General features: G+C 29.3%; 4 protein-coding genes across 6 annotated transcripts; 2 read left to right on the forward strand and 2 right to left on the reverse strand.

Moving 5' to 3' along the window:
- Positions 1 to 13: 13 nt before the first annotated feature.
- Positions 14 to 7,223, forward strand: LOC124491628 (venom factor). 2 transcript variants are annotated; one of them, XM_047054310.2, is made up of 10 exons: positions 14 to 92; positions 175 to 1,228; positions 1,346 to 1,509; positions 1,586 to 1,857; positions 1,940 to 2,071; positions 2,158 to 2,604; positions 2,670 to 3,696; positions 3,765 to 3,918; positions 3,980 to 6,750; positions 6,840 to 7,223. In XM_047054310.2, the coding sequence occupies exons 2-10, from the start codon at positions 1,155 to 1,157 to the stop codon at positions 7,082 to 7,084; spliced, it is 5,286 nt and encodes a 1,761-aa protein (XP_046910266.2). In that variant the 5' UTR covers positions 14 to 92; positions 175 to 1,154; the 3' UTR covers positions 7,085 to 7,223. The 2 variants fall into 2 exon arrangements, with proteins under 2 accessions (XP_046910266.2, XP_046910274.2); XM_047054318.2 differs by lacking the exons at positions 14 to 92; positions 175 to 1,228; positions 1,346 to 1,509; positions 1,586 to 1,857; positions 1,940 to 2,071 and having other exon boundaries at positions 2,207 to 2,305; positions 2,365 to 2,604.
- A 78-nt stretch (positions 7,224 to 7,301) lies between these two features.
- Positions 7,302 to 10,964, forward strand: LOC124493292 (eosinophil peroxidase). Its single transcript, XM_047056367.2, has 6 exons — positions 7,302 to 7,604; positions 7,675 to 7,746; positions 7,809 to 8,027; positions 8,092 to 8,423; positions 8,499 to 10,636; positions 10,706 to 10,964. Exons 1-6 carry the CDS (start codon positions 7,411 to 7,413, stop codon positions 10,889 to 10,891), a joined length of 3,141 nt encoding a protein of 1,046 aa, XP_046912323.2. The 5' UTR covers positions 7,302 to 7,410; the 3' UTR covers positions 10,892 to 10,964.
- LOC142597344 (acyl-coenzyme A thioesterase 13-like) lies at positions 10,911 to 11,573 on the reverse strand. The gene is made up of 2 exons (XM_075728722.1): positions 11,367 to 11,573; positions 10,911 to 11,306 (listed from the first exon to the last, which is right to left on the reverse strand). The coding sequence occupies exons 1-2, from the start codon at positions 11,439 to 11,441 to the stop codon at positions 10,953 to 10,955; spliced, it is 429 nt and encodes a 142-aa protein (XP_075584837.1). The 5' UTR covers positions 11,442 to 11,573; the 3' UTR covers positions 10,911 to 10,952.
- An 85-nt stretch (positions 11,574 to 11,658) lies between these two features.
- gek (serine/threonine-protein kinase gek) lies at positions 11,659 to 17,937 on the reverse strand. 2 transcript variants are annotated; one of them, XM_047063824.2, is made up of 15 exons: positions 17,225 to 17,937; positions 16,972 to 17,134; positions 16,705 to 16,897; positions 16,210 to 16,643; positions 15,472 to 16,150; positions 14,382 to 15,353; positions 13,985 to 14,321; positions 13,811 to 13,926; positions 13,626 to 13,744; positions 13,293 to 13,541; positions 12,819 to 13,227; positions 12,533 to 12,758; positions 12,297 to 12,462; positions 12,136 to 12,229; positions 11,659 to 12,073 (listed from the first exon to the last, which is right to left on the reverse strand). In XM_047063824.2, exons 1-15 carry the CDS (start codon positions 17,413 to 17,415, stop codon positions 11,991 to 11,993), a joined length of 4,431 nt encoding a protein of 1,476 aa, XP_046919780.2. In that variant the 5' UTR covers positions 17,416 to 17,937; the 3' UTR covers positions 11,659 to 11,990. The 2 variants fall into 2 exon arrangements, with proteins under 2 accessions (XP_046919780.2, XP_075584835.1); XM_075728720.1 differs by having other exon boundaries at positions 16,969 to 17,134; positions 17,225 to 17,890.

Consider the following 17,937-nt stretch of genomic DNA (forward strand, 5'->3'; position numbering starts at 1 on the left):
GAGACATGAAAACAAAAACCTAAATGTGTTGTGTCGTGCAACAATTTTGCAAAAGAAAACTATATGAAAACAAATTGAAACAAAAGGAAATGGTATGGCTATAGCCTTCAATATTTTATTCTATTTTTTATTTTTATTATTTTTTTTCCATAATTCATTTTGTGTTTTCGTTAGTGTAACCTGTTTGTGTTTGGTGGTTTTTTTTCATATCAATACGATTCGATTTATATATCATCAATCAATATCAATCAATCATCATATGATTCAATTTATTGATTAACGAATAGAAAAAAGGAATAGAAAACCATGCTTGAAAAGCTTGTACATGTGTCAGTGGTATGATATAATATGTGACGAATATGCAACAATAATAATAACAACAAACAATAAAAAAAATCGCTAAATGTTTGTTAATATTGTGACCAGTAAACGGGAAAAAAAATCTGTTGATAAAAAAAGAATTAATCAAATAAAATGTGAATTATTATTATAATCATCATCATCAGTTTGATGATTAGAAGAACAACAAATCACTGTTCGTCATCGAATTTTTTTTTTATCATATATGAATATGAAATTTATTTAAGTGTATATTTAGAGGGTGTGCATGTTCAAATGATAATATTTATCAATGGAAAATTCATTGAATTGCAATATTATTATGGTATTTAGTATCACATCAACATCAACAACAATATATAATCAAAAAAAAAAACAAAAACAAAACATGATTGCAGTCATCGTTCAAAGCATCACGCATTTTAGCCATCCAGATTAATTTTTCCACATATTTCGTCCAACAACAAAATATAATAATAATAATAAAAATAAAAAATCTAAAGACGCAAATACAAACTTTAGTGTGTTGTTATATTATTATTATTATTATTAAACCAGTGCCAACATCCGCCAAAATATTTTTTTTTTCTTTCTATCACTACGTATTTGTTGGCCTGTTATTTGTTCACCTTGACAAAGGAAATTGATAATTTGAGAAAATTCGGGTGTTTTTTTTCTACTGAAATTTGTATTGTTGAATTTTTCATGTGAATGTAGAATTAATCCTGTTCATTTCATATTTTTATTTTAAATATATATATTGTTAATTATCATAATCATAATTCAATGTTTTATCATCATTATCATCATCAAAAATGTTATCAATTACTTATCTATCAACGATATTCATCATTATTATTAATCTGGTCATTTTTATTGCCAATATCGGGTATGTTTGTATGTAGTGGAGAGACGTTATTTTTTATTTTTTATTTTTTTGTTCTAATTATATATCAACATATAATTGAGTTGATTATTGCAATGTTTATTTTTCTTTAATTTATAGTTGTCAAATTATATTAGCACCCAGTCAGCTTCATATTGGTAAAAGGACAAATAAAATTTTTTGTTTACCTCGCAAACAATGTTCTTTCACAGCCAATGTTTCTTTTTCATCTAAAAAAGAATTCCATAACATTATTCTTAATAAAACAATCGATTTTATGACAAGTACGTTCAAGTCATTGATATATATAATAATTAACATTCTTAATTGACAAATTTTTTTTCATATATATTCAAAAAGATGATTATATCGGAGAAGCTGAATTGATGTTTTCAGGAAAAGAAATCAAAAAATATCATAATGACTTGAATCGTCCAAAAAGAATCTATATGAAAATTGAATTATCAACTAACGAGATTCTTAAAGGTGTTTTCAATCTTACCTATGATAGTCTTATCTATTTTCAAACTGATAAACCAATATATCGTCCAACTGAAACGGTTCGATTTCGTGTACTTGAAACCGACAAAAGTTTAAGATCCAAACCTGACATGTGTAATTTAACTATAAAGGTGATATATACAATATATATTGTAGTGAATAAAAGTTGCATTAGATTGATCTGTTGTTTTTCTGGAAATTTTTTCAATCTAGAATCATCAAAAAATTAAACTGGATTTTACAAGCTTATCATTGAACGCTCCATACTATTTTGCTGAATATGAATTTCAATTGCCACAGATTGCTAAAGAAGGAATATGGGAAGCAGAATTGACCTGCAATAATGTAATGAAACAAAACAAAAACAAAAAAATTTTACATTTAATATGGCCAACATTTTAATGATTAATATATATTTGTTCGAAATATAGGGTAATGATCGATTAAATTTTGAAATCAAAAATTACATTGCACCAATAATGAGAATCGATGTACTTACACCAAACATACATTATTGTTCATCCAAACAATTGGATATAATAATCAATGCAACATATACGTATGGAAAACCAGTGAAAGGTTTTCTTTATTCAGAAATAATTTTATCCAAATCACTTGAACAATTTAAAATATTTCAGACAGAAAATTTATGTCTTAAAAACGGTTCAATTAGTTATTCAATATCTAACAATAAAATGCCTTGTCGAAATCGATATGATTTGCCCGTGAATTTGATTGTACGAACAACTATTACGGATACATCGACCAATACGAAACAACAAGCCAGCAGTAATATTATTTTAACATCACGTCCTTATATGATCTCAAATACTCATACAATCACATATTATAGACCTAATTTTGCCAATTTTATTGTGGTAAGTATTCTGGTATTCAGTGTTCATGTTCCAACAAACTAATTATTATTATTTTGTTTATCAAGCTTGAAGTGAAAAATTTTAATCAAGAACCAGTTTCAAATGTACCTATAAATGTTAAAATCAATAACCGATATGGTTACGAAATTAAATCATATGAAATTTCAAACGAATCAACTTTAAAAACCGATGCCAATGGATTGGCAATTGTAACATTCAGTTTAACCGAATCGATTGGCCGATTAAGAGTGACAGCAACGACGAATGATACCAAATATGATCAAGCAGATCAAGCTTTTATAGCTTTTAATATGATTCCTTTTGACAAAAATGAAAATGCAGCCATCTGGATTGCAAATAAGAAGCAATTATTTTACAGTGCTGGAGATAAATTTCATAGCTCGATAGATTATTCCAAACATATCGAACCGGGAAGTTTATTTTGGATTGCATCATCAAAAGGTTATATTTTTCATCATGAAAAAATAACATCAAAACAAATCGATTTTAACATTACCAATCAAATGGCTCCTAGTGTTCGAATTTTGGTTTTAGCAATAACCAATAATGAAAAAGTGGTTTCAGATTCCATACTTATTTATGTTGAACAAAAAAATTGTGGTGTTAAAATTGAATTGGATTCAAAAGAAAATACGACCATTTTCGAACCAGGAACAGAAATTAAATTCAGATTTGAAGGAAACGACAATGATATAGTCGCAATGAATGCCGTTGACGAATCGGTGTATATTTTGCGTAATAAAAGTGTCAAAGCAAAATTTCAAAAAATTTTACAATCACATGATATCGGCAATGGACCAGGTGGTGGAAAAAGTTCATTACATATTATAGATACAGCTGGATTCAAAATTTTACAAATGAACAAAGAAAAATATAGAAATAAACGATCGACGGATGAAACATGTCTTTTATTCGATCATACATGTTGCCGAATGGCATTGTTACGGACGAAGAAATCATGTTCTGAAAGAAGTAAAATTATCAAGAAATATGCTTTAAAACCTGAATGTGTCACGTTCTTTGATCAATGTTGTCTTTGTAGATGGGATGATGGTCTTCAAACTTCATCAGGTATCAAAATCGAATCGAAAAAATTTATTTTTTTGTTGATAATTTTTTTTAAATACAACTATCTGCAGTGAATAGGCCAGAAACATCAAAATCACAACCAAGTTATGAATTGAATCTGCCAAGACCTTATGACAGACCAATAGAACAGGAAATAGATGAGAAAAATACAAGATATGATTTTCGTGATAGTTGGCTGTTTGATTTGATTTTATTGAATAAAAGGTGGGTTAACTAATATCAAAAAAAATAATTAATCAATCATAATCTAAATAAAATTTTTTAGTTTCCAATCCCATACAAAACAAGCACCACATTCGATAACATCATGGATAATATCAAGTATATCATTGTCGCAAAAAGATGGATTATGTTTTGCAAAAGATCAACGTATAACGACCTATAAACCTTTTTTCGTTCACGTATCTATGGCACAATTTTTAATTCTTAATGAACATACTGAAGTTAGCGCTACTATATTCAATTATTTGGATGAAAACCTAAGGGTCAAAATTCATTTCTATAAAAATGATGAAATTTGTTCAGAAGCATCGGATAAAATAGAGAAATCTGAAATTCTTTTAAACATCAAAGCAAAATCTTCTATGACAAAATCTTTTCCAATCGTTCCGATCAAAATTGGAACGTTCACTATAAAACTAAAAGCTTCGGCTTATATACGGAACAAATATATTTCGGATATAATAATGAAAAATATTACAGTACGGTTTCCTGGCAAAGTTATTGAAGAAGCTACATCACTTGATTTGGATCCAGGTAATCGAGCCAAACGAGAAACAACAATTTTCACTGAAAAACCAACTAATCGTATCACAAGCAAAGTTTATCCTGAAAAACAATTGCAAAAAATTGATATTTTATTTCAAAAAAATGTTGAAAAGAAAAATCCAGATGTCGAGATTGTTCCTGGAACGATGAGACATAAATTATCATTGATCGGATCGAAATTCAATCCATCTATTAAATCGATTGAAGAATTGGATCATTTGATAAAGAAGCCAAAAGGTTGTGGTGAACAGAATATGTACTTTATGGCATTTAATTTGTATACCATGAATTATTTAAAGCAGATGGGAAAACTAAAAGAATCGACTGAAATACGTGCCTTAAATTATTTAAAAAGAGCTTTGCGTCAAGAACTTAATTTCCGAAAAGAAGATGGTTCATTTAGTGCATTTGTCAATCGAGAATCATCAATTTGGTTAACGGCATTTATTTCAAAAGTTTTTTGCCAATCTGGTACATTGTTGAGAGAATATATGGATAATGAAATCATTGTCAGCGCTATAAAGTGGCTATTAGAAAAACAATCATCAGATGGTTCGTGGAAAGAAATATTTCCTATACTCCACGAAAAAGCCTTAGGAGGAACTAATCAAGGTTCACATACATTGACGGCTTATATAATTATCGCTTTAAATGAATGCCAAAAATATCTAAGAAAAATTGATGTTCCTCATGATTTGAATTTGAATGAAAAAATTTTATTGGCCCAAGAATATTTGCACAAAAAATTTAAATTTTTTGATGAAAATTCTTATTCACTCTCAATCATAACATATTCTCTCATATCCAGACAAAGCATACATGATAAAACGAACGAATTAATTGTAAAATTAATGAATCACGATGATAAGAAACGAGATAACAAATCTAATCATTTTTATTACAATAATGATTACAGCATCGAAACAACATCGTATGTCTTGCTATCTTTAGCCGAATATATTCCGAAAGATGAATTGACCGATAGCCTGGCTAATTTTCTTACATTGCAACAAAAAGATGGAGCATTCGATAACACACAGGATACTATAGTTGCTTTGGAAGCATTGGCCAGCTATTATTCAAAGATTCAGTCCCATATAAATGATTATAAATTGATGTCAAATATTTCATTCAATTATCGACCAAAAAGATCGATCGAATTCACTGAAGAAAACAATGATTTATTGCATATCATTGATGTTGAGAAAAATACCGACAATGTTGATATAGTTACGTTGGGCAATGGACTTGGAAAAATTGAATTATTGACAACCTATAATGTTTTGAATCCTAATGATAAATGTCATTTTGAATTGAGTATCCGTTTGTCCAATGTCCGTAACCAACATCGTAAAGAAATTTCCAACTATGATGGAGATCTTTTCTTCGACGTACCTGTGACGAATGTAATGCAAGAGCAAGGAATAATAATAACATCAAATTATAATGAAAAACATCAAGTTTCTAGCAATATTTGTGATCATGATTTTAATCATAAAATTAGGACAAGATCTATTTGGACAAATATGAGAAATAGATTTCGACCACAAAATATTACGAATCCAACGCAAAATATAAACGAAAAACAAACGGCCAAAGAAAATTCAGATGAATGTTCAGCTAGTTTTGATGCGCCACCAAATCTTGGCATAGAGAATCCAATCATTCGTATCATAAATGTTAGTTTTAGACGTTTGAATGATGATGAAAACGGTATGGTTATATTGGAAGTCGGTCTTCTTAGTGGTTATAAAGTCATACGTTCCGATCTTGATAAGCTTCTGGAGAAAAAGAATATATTGAATTATAATAGTGCTGATTCGAAAATAGAGTTCTATTTGAAAAATGTACCTTATGCCAAACGTGAAAGTATATGCTTTCGTATTTATCAACAAAACATTGTTTTAGAATCACAAGGAGCATTGGTCAGCATTTATGACTATTACCAAAAAGATTCTAGTTGTTCAAAATTGTATAACGATACTAATATAAACGATGAAGATTTGGAATTTGAGATTCATGATTGTAATGGAATTTTACCGTTAAAAATTTGTAGTTGTAAAATACTTAAGGTATGTCCAGGCAAATTGGGTGAAGGATTAGAAGAATCATACCATAAAAATAGTCTTGAAGCATTAAAAAGTTATAAAAAATTGGTTTGTAAACATTTTTCTGCCATCATAGAAGGTATTGTTGAAAAAAAAGAAAATAAAACTCAACTTGGAAAATTTCTTGTTCATTTACAAGTGTTAAAAGTTATTCAAACAGGTGTGTAAAGTTTTTGTTTGATCAAAAAAAAAAAACAAACTAATTAAATTCTTTTTTTTTTGTTTTTTTTAAATATCTATCCTAAAAAGATTTGGACGAACAATTTCTTTACACTGAAGGTGAAAGATGGCCATTTTATTTGGATAAAATATGTAATTTATGTCGAAAAAATGAACGAATTTTGATTCTAATCAGAAAAGGAAAAAACGATAACAATGGAATTCAATTAATTGATGGCCAAAGTATTTTATATGAATCAACAAATGATGACCATAAAGGCTTATCATGGTTAAATGATCTTAATGCAATGCTTGAAAATGAACCATGCTTTTGATTGATTAATCAAAACAATGAATGTCGTTACGAAAACAGAAAAATCACCATTTCATACATATCATTTTTCATTTCATGTATAACACATTGAAACAAAAAAAATTCGGCTATTTTGTGATGATAATACAATTTTTTCTACATTTTTTTTTATCTTTTATTGAATTTAATAAAAAAAAATGATGATAAAATGAGCAAAAAAAAAAATTTGTTGTTATTCAAACAACAGTGATAAAAGATTGATGTGGATTTCTTTATTTAGTTCATTTCATAAAGAATATTTTTTTTTTACTTGTGTTGTTTTAAATCTAGTTTGATTAAATAAAAAAAATGAACACGTTTAACATTTGGATTTTAACGATGAATGTAATAATAATAATAATAATACACCTGTTGCATCCAATGTTGGTTGAATCATTTGAATGTAATAGTAATAATTGTTATGAATGTACGACAAATACGATAATTTGTACGGACAATAATTTGGATCAAATTCCAATGGTTTCACCATTTGTCATCCACTTGTAAGTGTTATATATTCAGTTTAAATCGGTATATTGAATTGTTTGTATTTTTTTTATTTTTGATCATCAGAAATTTAAGCCATAATGTAATTAGAGAATTGAAACAAAAACAATTTGCTCATCTTCCCATATTGAACAATCTGTAATTATCAATTTTTAATTGATAATTATACAATTTTGTGATCATAATCTATTTTCTCTAAGCGATTTATCATATAATCATATTAAGACGATACCTGATCGTGTTTTTGCTGGTTTAGGAAGTTTGAAAAAATTGTTCCTAAATCATAATCAAATAACTGTGATCGATCGTTATGGTTTCAGAAATTTACATGAACTTGAAGAATTACATCTTCATTCGAATTTTCTTGGTCTTCATTTTGACGGAAACATCTTTAAAGAATTATTCCATCTAAAATATTTGTAATAATAATAAAAAAAAATTCAATATAAAATTTCAAATCATTTTAATTAAGCATTTTTTTAGGTCAATTTTGCCGCTAAAAAATGATTATAACAATGTAAAATCATTACAAAACGATATCGAATACATTTGTGATCGTAAATCATTAGTGATAAAAAACAATGAAGAATCTTTAGTCTTTTGTAAGAAATTAAAAATTCATGATAATATAAATTATTCGCATGGTAATTTTCACGAAACACAGTCTATAAAAATTCAGAATAATGATGACGCTGATGTCATCGTGAAACAACAACAACAACATATGAAACTCCCAATTTCAACCAACATTCAACAATCATCAAGATTTATACATCCAAATAAAATGAATCTCGCTGAAATTATAAAATACGGAAGTATTTAAAATCAATATTCCATTAAATTAATACAGAGAATTTAACTAACTAGTTTATTCTTTCATTCAAATATAGGCACGCCTATGTTAACCAAAGTTCCAGAATCTATTTATCGAATCAAACTTGGCAGTAAACTCATATTATCATGTGAAGCTGAAGGCAATCCAAAGCCTACAGTTAAATGGATTCGTTATGGACGAACATTTTCTTTCAATTCAACTATAACTATCGAAAAAGCTACACCGGAAAACGATGGATTTTATGAATGCGTTGCACGTAATCGAAATGGAAAAGCCTCTAAAGAGGTACGAATCATCATAGTTGGCAGCATTTCACCGGATTCAAATCTAAATGATCATCGAGATTTATTGGAAAATATCATTGAAGCAAGCAAATATTCAAAAAAAATTGAATTGGGCGATTTAATAACGCTTAATACAACGGATGTTCTGAAATTTTTCGATTTAACTCGTCTTCTCATTGCATATTCTGACAATCGTACAAAATTTGATGCCGTCATTTTTAAAACATCGAATCATTCTTTGACAGCAACACAAGCTACTGTGATGGGTAATTATACTGGCTGTGTTGGCGGAGCTAGATTCGAAGCATACGATTGTAGCCATGAGGATGAGCAAAGTGGATATTATTCCATCACAGGAATCTGTAACAATAAAAAATATCCAGAATGGGGTGCTTCTGTTTCACCATTTTTGCGATTATTACCACCAAATTATGAAGATGGATTAGTTAAACCTATCGGTTGGTTTGATAATGATTGGTGGACGAATGGTTCAACAATTTCAAATTTTAGAAAACGACCAAATTCTCGAAAAGTAACACAAGAATTGCTAAGCAGTAAAAACATTACTAATGATGAGCGGTATAATCATTTATTGATGCAATTTGGACAATTTCTTGACCATGATTTGACTTTTGCCGCTCTTTCAGACAATCGAAATCTATTAGAAGGTGATATTACTGATTGTGAACGAACCTGTCAAAATGTAGAACCATGCTATTCAATCTTACAAACAGATGTGTCGAACAAATGTATTGAATTTAAACGTTCAGCAGAATATTGTGGAAGTGGATATACATCAGTTGTATTTGGACAGCTTATACAACGAGAACAAGTCAATCTTATAACCTCATTTATCGATGGATCTCAAATTTATGGTAACACTCTGGAAGTGTCGAATTATCTTCGACATCCTAGCATACAAAATAATAGCTTACTCAATTCGACTATTATTGCAAACAGAACATATCTGCCATATAATAATAATCAATTGTTGTTATCAATGGATTGCCAGCCAGAACCAGAATCCTATCAAGAATGTTTTCTGGCTGGCGATCATCGAGCTAACGAGCAATTAGGATTACTTGTATTCCATAATCTATGGCTTCGTAATCATAATTTACTTGCTAGAAAATTGCAAATTTTACGACCCGATTGGTCGAATGAAAAAATATTCAATGAAGCTAGAAAAATTGTAGCTGCACAACTTCAGATAATCACCTATCGAGATTGGTTACCATCAATCGTTGGTTCCAAAGGAATGAGAATGTTGGGAGTTTATAATGGTTACAATGAAACCGTTAATCCTTCTATATCAAACGTTTTTGCAACAGCTGCAATGAGATTCGGTCATACATTGGTCAATAAAAATTTAATAAGAAAATTGGCCAATTTTCATCGCAATAAAAAACCTAAAAACGATCCAATGAACAAAGAAACAAGGATACATAGAGCATTTTTCAAACCGGATTTGTTATCCAAAACGAACGTTTTGGATTCCGTTTTATTAGGTTTGGCAATGACACCATTGAAAAAAGCGTTACCTGAACAGGCAATCACTGATGAACTAACGGAACGATTGTTCAAATTATCCCGTTATACGCCACTAGATTTAGCTTCGATTAATATACAACGTGGTAGAGATCATGCTCTACCTGACTACAATCAATGGCGAAAATTCTGTGGTCTAAAAATGGCAAATAATTTTGATGATGATTTAAAATATGAAATCAAAAATAGAAATATTCGTGAAAAATTGAAAAAACTCTATGGACATCCAAATAATGTTGATTTATATGTGGCTGGAATTATGGAAAATAGTGATCATGATGCTATGGTAGGCCCAACATTTCGATGTTTGATTGTCGATCAATTTAGACGATTACGAGATGGTGATCGTTTTTTCTATTTGGTGAGTTTTATATTTCAAATTGGATTCATTTTTGGTTAAATCTGATTGAAAAAAAAATTTCCCATACAGAACAGAGGAGTTTTTACTGATGAACAATTGAAACAATTGGAAAATACAACAACCTTATCTGCTTTAATTTGTCAAAACAGTGATAACATAAAAACATTTTTGAATGTATCTTTTCAACTTCCAAACAATTATCATTCATGGATTAGATGTGATAAATTTCAACAAATTGATCTATCTAAATGGTAATAATTGTCTATTCAATATGGAACATCTAATTTGTTTTTAATATTTTAAGAAATAAAAATTATTACATTAAAAATTTTGTATGTTTTCCAGTAACAACCAATTTGTTTGTTTCTTTATCATAAATGTGACCAATTAAAAATGCAATCTTTTTGCCCACTCTTAATGTTTCTGTTTCTAAACGAACTGTTCGACCTTCAGGTACACCGGCTAAAAATGACATTGATAATTCAACACTAACGGTGATGGGTGGTTCAATATCATCGGCTTCAAAATGTGAACGTATTGCCATAGACGATAGAACATCGAACAATGTTGTACTCATGCCGCCATGAAGATAATTAACTGGATTACAACATTCTTTAGTTACCGGCATATCGGCTACTATTCGACCTTTGGTTATATCCACAATTTGTACCTGATTGATAATTTCAACGATGAAATAAAATGAATGTGAATTATATTACATTTTTATTACATTTTTTAGAACACCGTTATGAATTCCCATTTGAGTGCTGGCTTTGAAAAAATTTATCACACGATTTTGCCACATTTCTTTCGATTCAAAATTGTTCTTTATTTCAGAATATCAAAACAGTCAGTCGGTACACAGAAAAAATTATCAATAACCAAAATCGGTTAGTATTATAATAATAACAAATTTGATTAGCGCTAACCAACGTTGGCATGAATTGAAACTAAAAGTTCCCTGATCAGCTGTAATCATTTGAACTCGAACATGCGCAAAAAAAGATAACAAAAAAAAAACATTTTGGAAGAAGCTTAATTTTTTCCCCTAAAAAGGGATTATTTTTGTATTTATAATATAGGAATATAGGAAAAAGGACAAATGACTAGAATGGGCTAAGAATTATTCATCTTAAATTTTCAAATAAATTAATAATGATTAAAGAAATAATTCCAAATGATGATTTAAAAGAGGTAAATAACATATAAAATCAAATATTGTCTTTAAGTGAATATTCAATAAAATATTTGAAGAAAAAGAAAAGAAAAACAAAAACTAAAGGCAAACAAATAAGCGATTAGATTGTGGATTGATTGTAGGTAACATTAATTTTTCCTTTCAAAAAAATCTACATCATTTATATTGTAATGATGTATGACTTTTTGATAATGAATCTTTAGATGAATGGTCAAATTTTTTTTCTTTCATATCGTTCACTATGTAAAAAAAACAAAATTAATAAATTATTACAATTACAATATAAATGTAAGATACTCACAATCAATCAGATTTGCAGAGAATGGACCAGATCCTGGTCCCAAATGTGATATGTGACTAAAATCGGTCGGAGCGCTAATCTTGATTTTCATGTTCTAATCAATAAAAAAAAATTGATTCGGTTATAAAATTTCAAAAATCTGCTTTCTAGATTATCTATACCTTTTTATAATCTTGATGACTTTGACTTTGAATGCTTTTTTGATTAAGATTAGTTAAAGTGAATGCTTTGATGTTGTCGCCCGATACTCGTATTAAATTATCATCTTTCATAGTTATTTGAATCAGATTAGGTAAATCTAATGCATTGGTTTTACAGAATAAAATGCTGTGAAAATACGAAAAAGATTATGGTCAGAATTGTCCATTTTTTACAGGGATAAAGAGTGAAAATTTACTTATCAGCAAATGTTTGAAGAGGTCTAGTTGCTTTAATGTTGATTGTCTGAACCCATCGAATTTCGTTTATATCGAATACATCGATGTGTGTTAACGCAAATATCAATAGATAGGAAGTCTGTTTAGATTCTGACCGTAATATTGAAGCAGCAATCGGTTGCGATGGATATTGAAGTTCTAAACAACGTGTTCTTTTTCCATGATCATCGACATAGACTCCATAATCTAAGAGAAGATAACAATTATATGACAAGTTGGATGAAAAATTTTCATGATAAAACTTACGAGCAAACACTAAAAGCCATTCATTCTCGCCAATAGGTTGACAAAGAAAAGGATCAATTGAATTCTGGATTAAATAAATCAAATCTGGAGAATCTTGATTGACCAAATATAAAGGCTGTTCAGATCTATTCACATGATAAACGACAAAATTTGAACTGGTACCAATAGCTACAAGATTATCTTTGCACGTATTCAATGTTTGAATATTGACTGGCATTTGAATTTCATGATGAAAAATGTAACGTGATTTTTTATGTGTAATTTCAAATATAGATAATGTTTTTCTGACAGCAACACAAACATAGGCAACCGAATTATCGAAAGCCACTGTGAATGCGGAAGCATTTTTTGTTTCGCTTATTTTAATCCAATCGATACCATCATTATCCAATGCACGAATTGGAATCAGCTGAAAGATTTTGTAAATAAATAAGTTTAAAAATAAAAAATCATCAAAATATGACTATGACTAACCTTTATTTGTTTTTGCTTCCCACTCAACGTAACGATCAACTGTTCAGAATGAACATATGAAATTTGAGAAAATTTTTTCGATTGATTCAAACGATGGTATGAATGAATATCGAGATCACAGCATAACAAACAATCTTCGCAACCAATCAAAAGTCGAGTCTCATCTAACATTGTACAACAATGAATGTTGTGAATATGTCTTAAGGAATTAATCTGCAATGTATTCAATAAATGATAACATCGAAGCATCTGTAAGCAAAAAACAAGAAAAGAATCAAATTCATCATTCATTGATTAATCATCAAATAAATATTGATAAAATAAATTATTTACATTTCGATGAGAAATCTTATTTCGGCGAATAATCCGATGTAATTCGGTCAAAGCTTCTATCCATTTGTTTTTTTCACTTTCTTTATCTACCAACATTAATTGGGTGAATTTTTGCAATCCTAAATGCATAGTAATTCAAGAGAAAAAATAATTATAATGATCTCTGAATAATTTATCTTTCTTACCATCTCTATTATCGCCAATCATCGAAGTAGTAATTCGAAATATGCATGGTACATCTTTAGCCGATGCATGAATTACATCACTTTCATTCACATCGCTAACACTAAAATATTCATCTCTTCATTTCAATGAAATTGAAAATTATTAAATGAATTTTTATCAAACAAAAATCTTACCTCATATCGATGATTGTACTTGCAGAGATCGATGGAGTATTAATCAATGTATTATAGTTTGAATCATTCGACATGTTTGCATAGGCTAAACTAAGGTTAGATGAATCACTAGTGTTGATGATATCATAAAGGAACAATTTAAAATCACAAACAACAACAAACATTCGAATCCATCCTTTTCGCACACCACCACGTGGTTTAGGTATCTTAACGAATCCTTCATAAGCCGTCCCGATACCTTTCTGTGGATCAATTCCAACTGGCCGTTGTTTCGTTTCATCAAACGGACATGAAGATCCAGAATCCACACAATCCACATGACAAGCATAACCGCATACTTTTTAAATGAGAATATTGAATGAAAAGAATTTGAAAAATTATGACAAAAAAAATTTACCTTCACAGACGTAGCCTTGTCTAACTAGACCGATCATCAATGAAGTACAGACATAACATTTGATTGGTGTAATAAACGTTCGGATTATAAACGAATGGCCAAATTTATTGTGAAAATCATAATTTTCATTTGATGAATCTGGAGACATGACACTAGTTTGTTTTCTGCCAACAGTACTGCTAATAGGAGATGAAATAGCTTTCATATCGATAACAAAATCTTTAAGGAACGATCTACTCGAAACATCTTCAACATTATCATTTCCCATCATTAAATGATTGTTCTTGAATCCAAGATGATTACGATTATTCTCACCATATTGATTCATTGATTTAGCTTGCTTTTTAAGTCTAAGTATCTCATTTTTCGAATCAATCAATTGCATATTAACATTGTCAAAATCTTGCTGTAATTTGATTAATTCTGAATGAATTTTTTGCTTTTCCAGTATTTCACTTTTCAATTCCAATTGAAGTGTAAGTAATTCCTGTTTATCCACTCTAGCTGATCGCCGTTCTTGCCAGCTTGTATTTGTGTTATGTATTGATTTATTGCCCGTAACTATTTGAGTATTGTTATCACCAATACGATTGTTTTTCTCTTGTAAAAATTTATACTTTCGTATATTAAAATCCAACATTTCGATCATTTTATCTAACGAATCACTGCAACGTTGTCTTTCGGTAACTGATTCTACCAGCTCTTTCAATTCATGTTCAAACAACAGATTTTGATTGTCTAGATTGAGAAGATCACAACAAAGTTCTTTATATGATTTTTTCAGATCATTATTCTGATCTTTTATTGAAACGTTTTCCTCTTCCAATAGAAGAATTTGCTGTTCTAAATCTGTTATCTTTTTCAGATAACATTGTTTTTCATTCGTAAATGAATGTGTGGATTCGGAATCACGTTGAAGTTGATTTTCTAGTGACTCAATTTTTTCTTCATGATTCTTTAAAATTATTTGGTCTATGAATAAATGATGCATAGAATGTATGACACAAAAAAAAACGAATATGATTTCATCGAGAAAAAAAACACCAGAAAAAAATGAGAAACTAAAAATAAAACATTACATTTGTCATACCTTGTTTGCGCAGAATTTTCTGCGTTTCTAGTTCAGCTTGCAAGCTACTAATCTCTTCTAAATTCTGTCGTTTCATCTTTTCATAATTTCTTAATTGTTGTCGCAGTTGTGAATTCTTTTCGATGTGTTCGTCAAGTTCACCTTCTTTGATTCGCAATTTATTCGATAAAGCATTTTTCTCTTTTTTCACCTCAGCTAATAATTGTGACATTTCGCCATATTCTTGTTGGATCGTTTTTAAACGATTTTCTAAACTAAGTTGTTCTAGTCTATCATCGTTATCACCTTTTTCCAAATTTTCATCATTATTCGTGATGATTGCTGCGATTTCATTTTCAATCTTGTGATTACTCTGTGACTCAGTTTTGATAATTTTCGGTAATGTAGATGTAAAACCGACAAATGATAGTTCAACATAAACATCTTTGTTGGTCTTCATGGCAGCTGTTGGACTATTGAGTGGTTTTATATCTGAAATGTCGAAATTCGATGTATCATCCGGACCGGAAAATTGCGGATGATATGGTGGTGTTTGATAACGTATCTCATCCCATTCAATACCAGTAAACCATGGATGATCTTTGAAATTTTGGATATTTTTATATCTTGAATAACGGTCAGTTACCAAATTGGATATTAAATCTTTGGCTTCATCGGTAACTTCGGCATTCACTGGAAACTATTGTTATGCAAGAAATAAATTTAGAATTAAGATTTGTAATCATCACAAGAACTTACAATGAAATGGGTTTTATGATTCATGATTTTAAAATATGTTTCCACCAAAGATTCAGCATAGAATGGTGTCTGACCATAAAACAATTCAAACAACACTATTCCAAGCGACCACCAATCAGTTTCATAAGAATATGGACAATCATTTCGATTTTTGCCTTCAATAACATCCAGAATTTCTGGAGAAACATAATCAGGAGTGCCGACAGGTGCTGATGAATCAGACTTGACCGTAGAAGCACGTACACAAGATCCAAAATCACCCAAACGAATATGGCCATGTGAATCGATCAAAATGTTTGGCGGTTTGATATCACGATGAATGTAGCCAAGATCATGAAGGGTTGAAATGCCTAATATTATTTCGGCAGCATAAAATCGGCACATATCTTCAGGCAAGGTGTCATCATATTTCATGAGCAACGTTAGAAAATCGCCTATGATGAAAACGATAATGATTAGAAGAAATTCAAAACAAAACAAAAAATTCATTTCAACCTCCAATATAATAATCCATGATCAAATACAAGTTTTCGGAATCCTGAAATGCATAATACAATTTAGTGAACCAATCATTCGAACTGTTCACTAAGATGTCTCGTTCTTCTTTATAACATGCTTTCTCCGCTCTTTTGGTCATTTCCACTTTGTTCAACACTTTCATTGCATACATTTTTTCATTGTGTTTGGACTATATCGATATAAATGAAAAATATTTCAATCAAACAATGAAACAATCTGTGACAAACAAAAAAAAACTACTACCTTAACCAAAGAGACTTGTCCAAATGCTCCTTTTCCAATGATTTTAATTTGTTCAAAATCATTAACACTAAGTTGAAGTTGATTAATATAATCGACCAAAGGTTTGACCAGATTAGAGAACTTTTGAGCACTAGAATTTTTATCTCTTGTTGATTTGACATTTCTACATGAATGAATATAGAAAATTAGATAAAATCACATCATCGAAGGATTGAGAAAAAAAAAATAGAAACTATACTAATTAGGAACAAACCTTTGAATATCGGTATAAACAGCGATCAATAGATCAATTAAAAATTCATAATTGTAAGATTTATTATCAATGATTGTCGAAGTTAATGATGTAGTTGTAGCGAACAATTTACTCAATCGTTCAAAACGATCTGTTAGTGTTAATGGTGATTGATTCATATTATTATTATCATCATTATTATTATCACTCATGTTTAAATGATATATGATTCGTTACAGCCGACAGAAATTATGATGATATATTTTCATGTTTGATGATTGATAATGAATTGATTGATTAAGACGAAAAAAAAAATTTCCACAAAAAAAAACATAAATAACAAATATATAAAAAAACGACAACAAAACAGCAGCTGTATAAATCTTTTTCAATTTCTATTCATGTAATAAGAGTGGTAATAAATAAATATCATTATTATTATTATAATTATAAAGGGGTATATAAGATAATTTTTTTTTTGATTGAAATGATGATTGTCTTTAATTGATTGTAGATGTGTAATGGATATGTTTTTGTTATCATACATCATACAATCAAAACAATGAATGAAAATGGATTATTTCTTGGATTATATTCATCATATATATGTCATAGAATATAATAATCCATCCAAACAACATTGAAAATAAAATTTCAACCACCATATAATTTTATGTGTTACTCAACAGAAAGATAAAAATAAGGGCAATATGAGTTAATTTATTTTTATGCCA

Source organism: Dermatophagoides farinae, chromosome 2, assembly GCF_024713945.1.
Source record: "Dermatophagoides farinae isolate YC_2012a chromosome 2, ASM2471394v1, whole genome shotgun sequence".
In the NCBI taxonomy this organism is placed as follows: Eukaryota; Metazoa; Arthropoda; class Arachnida; order Sarcoptiformes; family Pyroglyphidae; genus Dermatophagoides; species Dermatophagoides farinae.

What these genes read in the sequence shown, in the direction of transcription:
- LOC124491628 (XM_047054310.2), top strand. Translation starts at nt 1,155, where the DNA reads ATGTTATCAATTACTTATCTATCAACGATATTCATCATTATTATTAAT. An exon ending in TGTGTAATTTAACTATAAAG is followed by an intron (nt 1,858 to 1,939) that starts GTGATATATACA and finishes TTTTCAATCTAG; the next exon opens with AATCATCAAAAAATTAAACT. An exon ending in TTGATTTTATTGAATAAAAG is followed by an intron (nt 3,919 to 3,979) that starts GTGGGTTAACTA and finishes AAAATTTTTTAG; the next exon opens with TTTCCAATCCCATACAAAAC.
- gek (XM_075728720.1), bottom strand. Translation starts at nt 17,415, where the DNA reads ATGAGTGATAATAATAATGATGATAATAATAATATGAATCAATCACCA. An exon ending in ATCATAAAACCCATTTCATT is followed by an intron (nt 16,151 to 16,209) that starts GTAAGTTCTTGT and finishes GCATAACAATAG; the next exon opens with TTTCCAGTGAATGCCGAAGT. An exon ending in CTTCAAACATTTGCTGATAA is followed by an intron (nt 12,463 to 12,532) that starts GTAAATTTTCAC and finishes GTATTTTCACAG; the next exon opens with CATTTTATTCTGTAAAACCA.
- LOC142597344 (XM_075728722.1), bottom strand. Translation starts at nt 11,441, where the DNA reads ATGTGGCAAAATCGTGTGATAAATTTTTTCAAAGCCAGCACTCAAATG. An exon ending in ATAACGGTGTTCTAAAAAAT is followed by an intron (nt 11,307 to 11,366) that starts GTAATAAAAATG and finishes ATTATCAATCAG; the next exon opens with GTACAAATTGTGGATATAAC.
- LOC124493292 (XM_047056367.2), top strand. Translation starts at nt 7,411, where the DNA reads ATGAACACGTTTAACATTTGGATTTTAACGATGAATGTAATAATAATA. An exon ending in TCACCATTTGTCATCCACTT is followed by an intron (nt 7,605 to 7,674) that starts GTAAGTGTTATA and finishes TTTGATCATCAG; the next exon opens with AAATTTAAGCCATAATGTAA. An exon ending in TTATTCCATCTAAAATATTT is followed by an intron (nt 8,028 to 8,091) that starts GTAATAATAATA and finishes GCATTTTTTTAG; the next exon opens with GTCAATTTTGCCGCTAAAAA.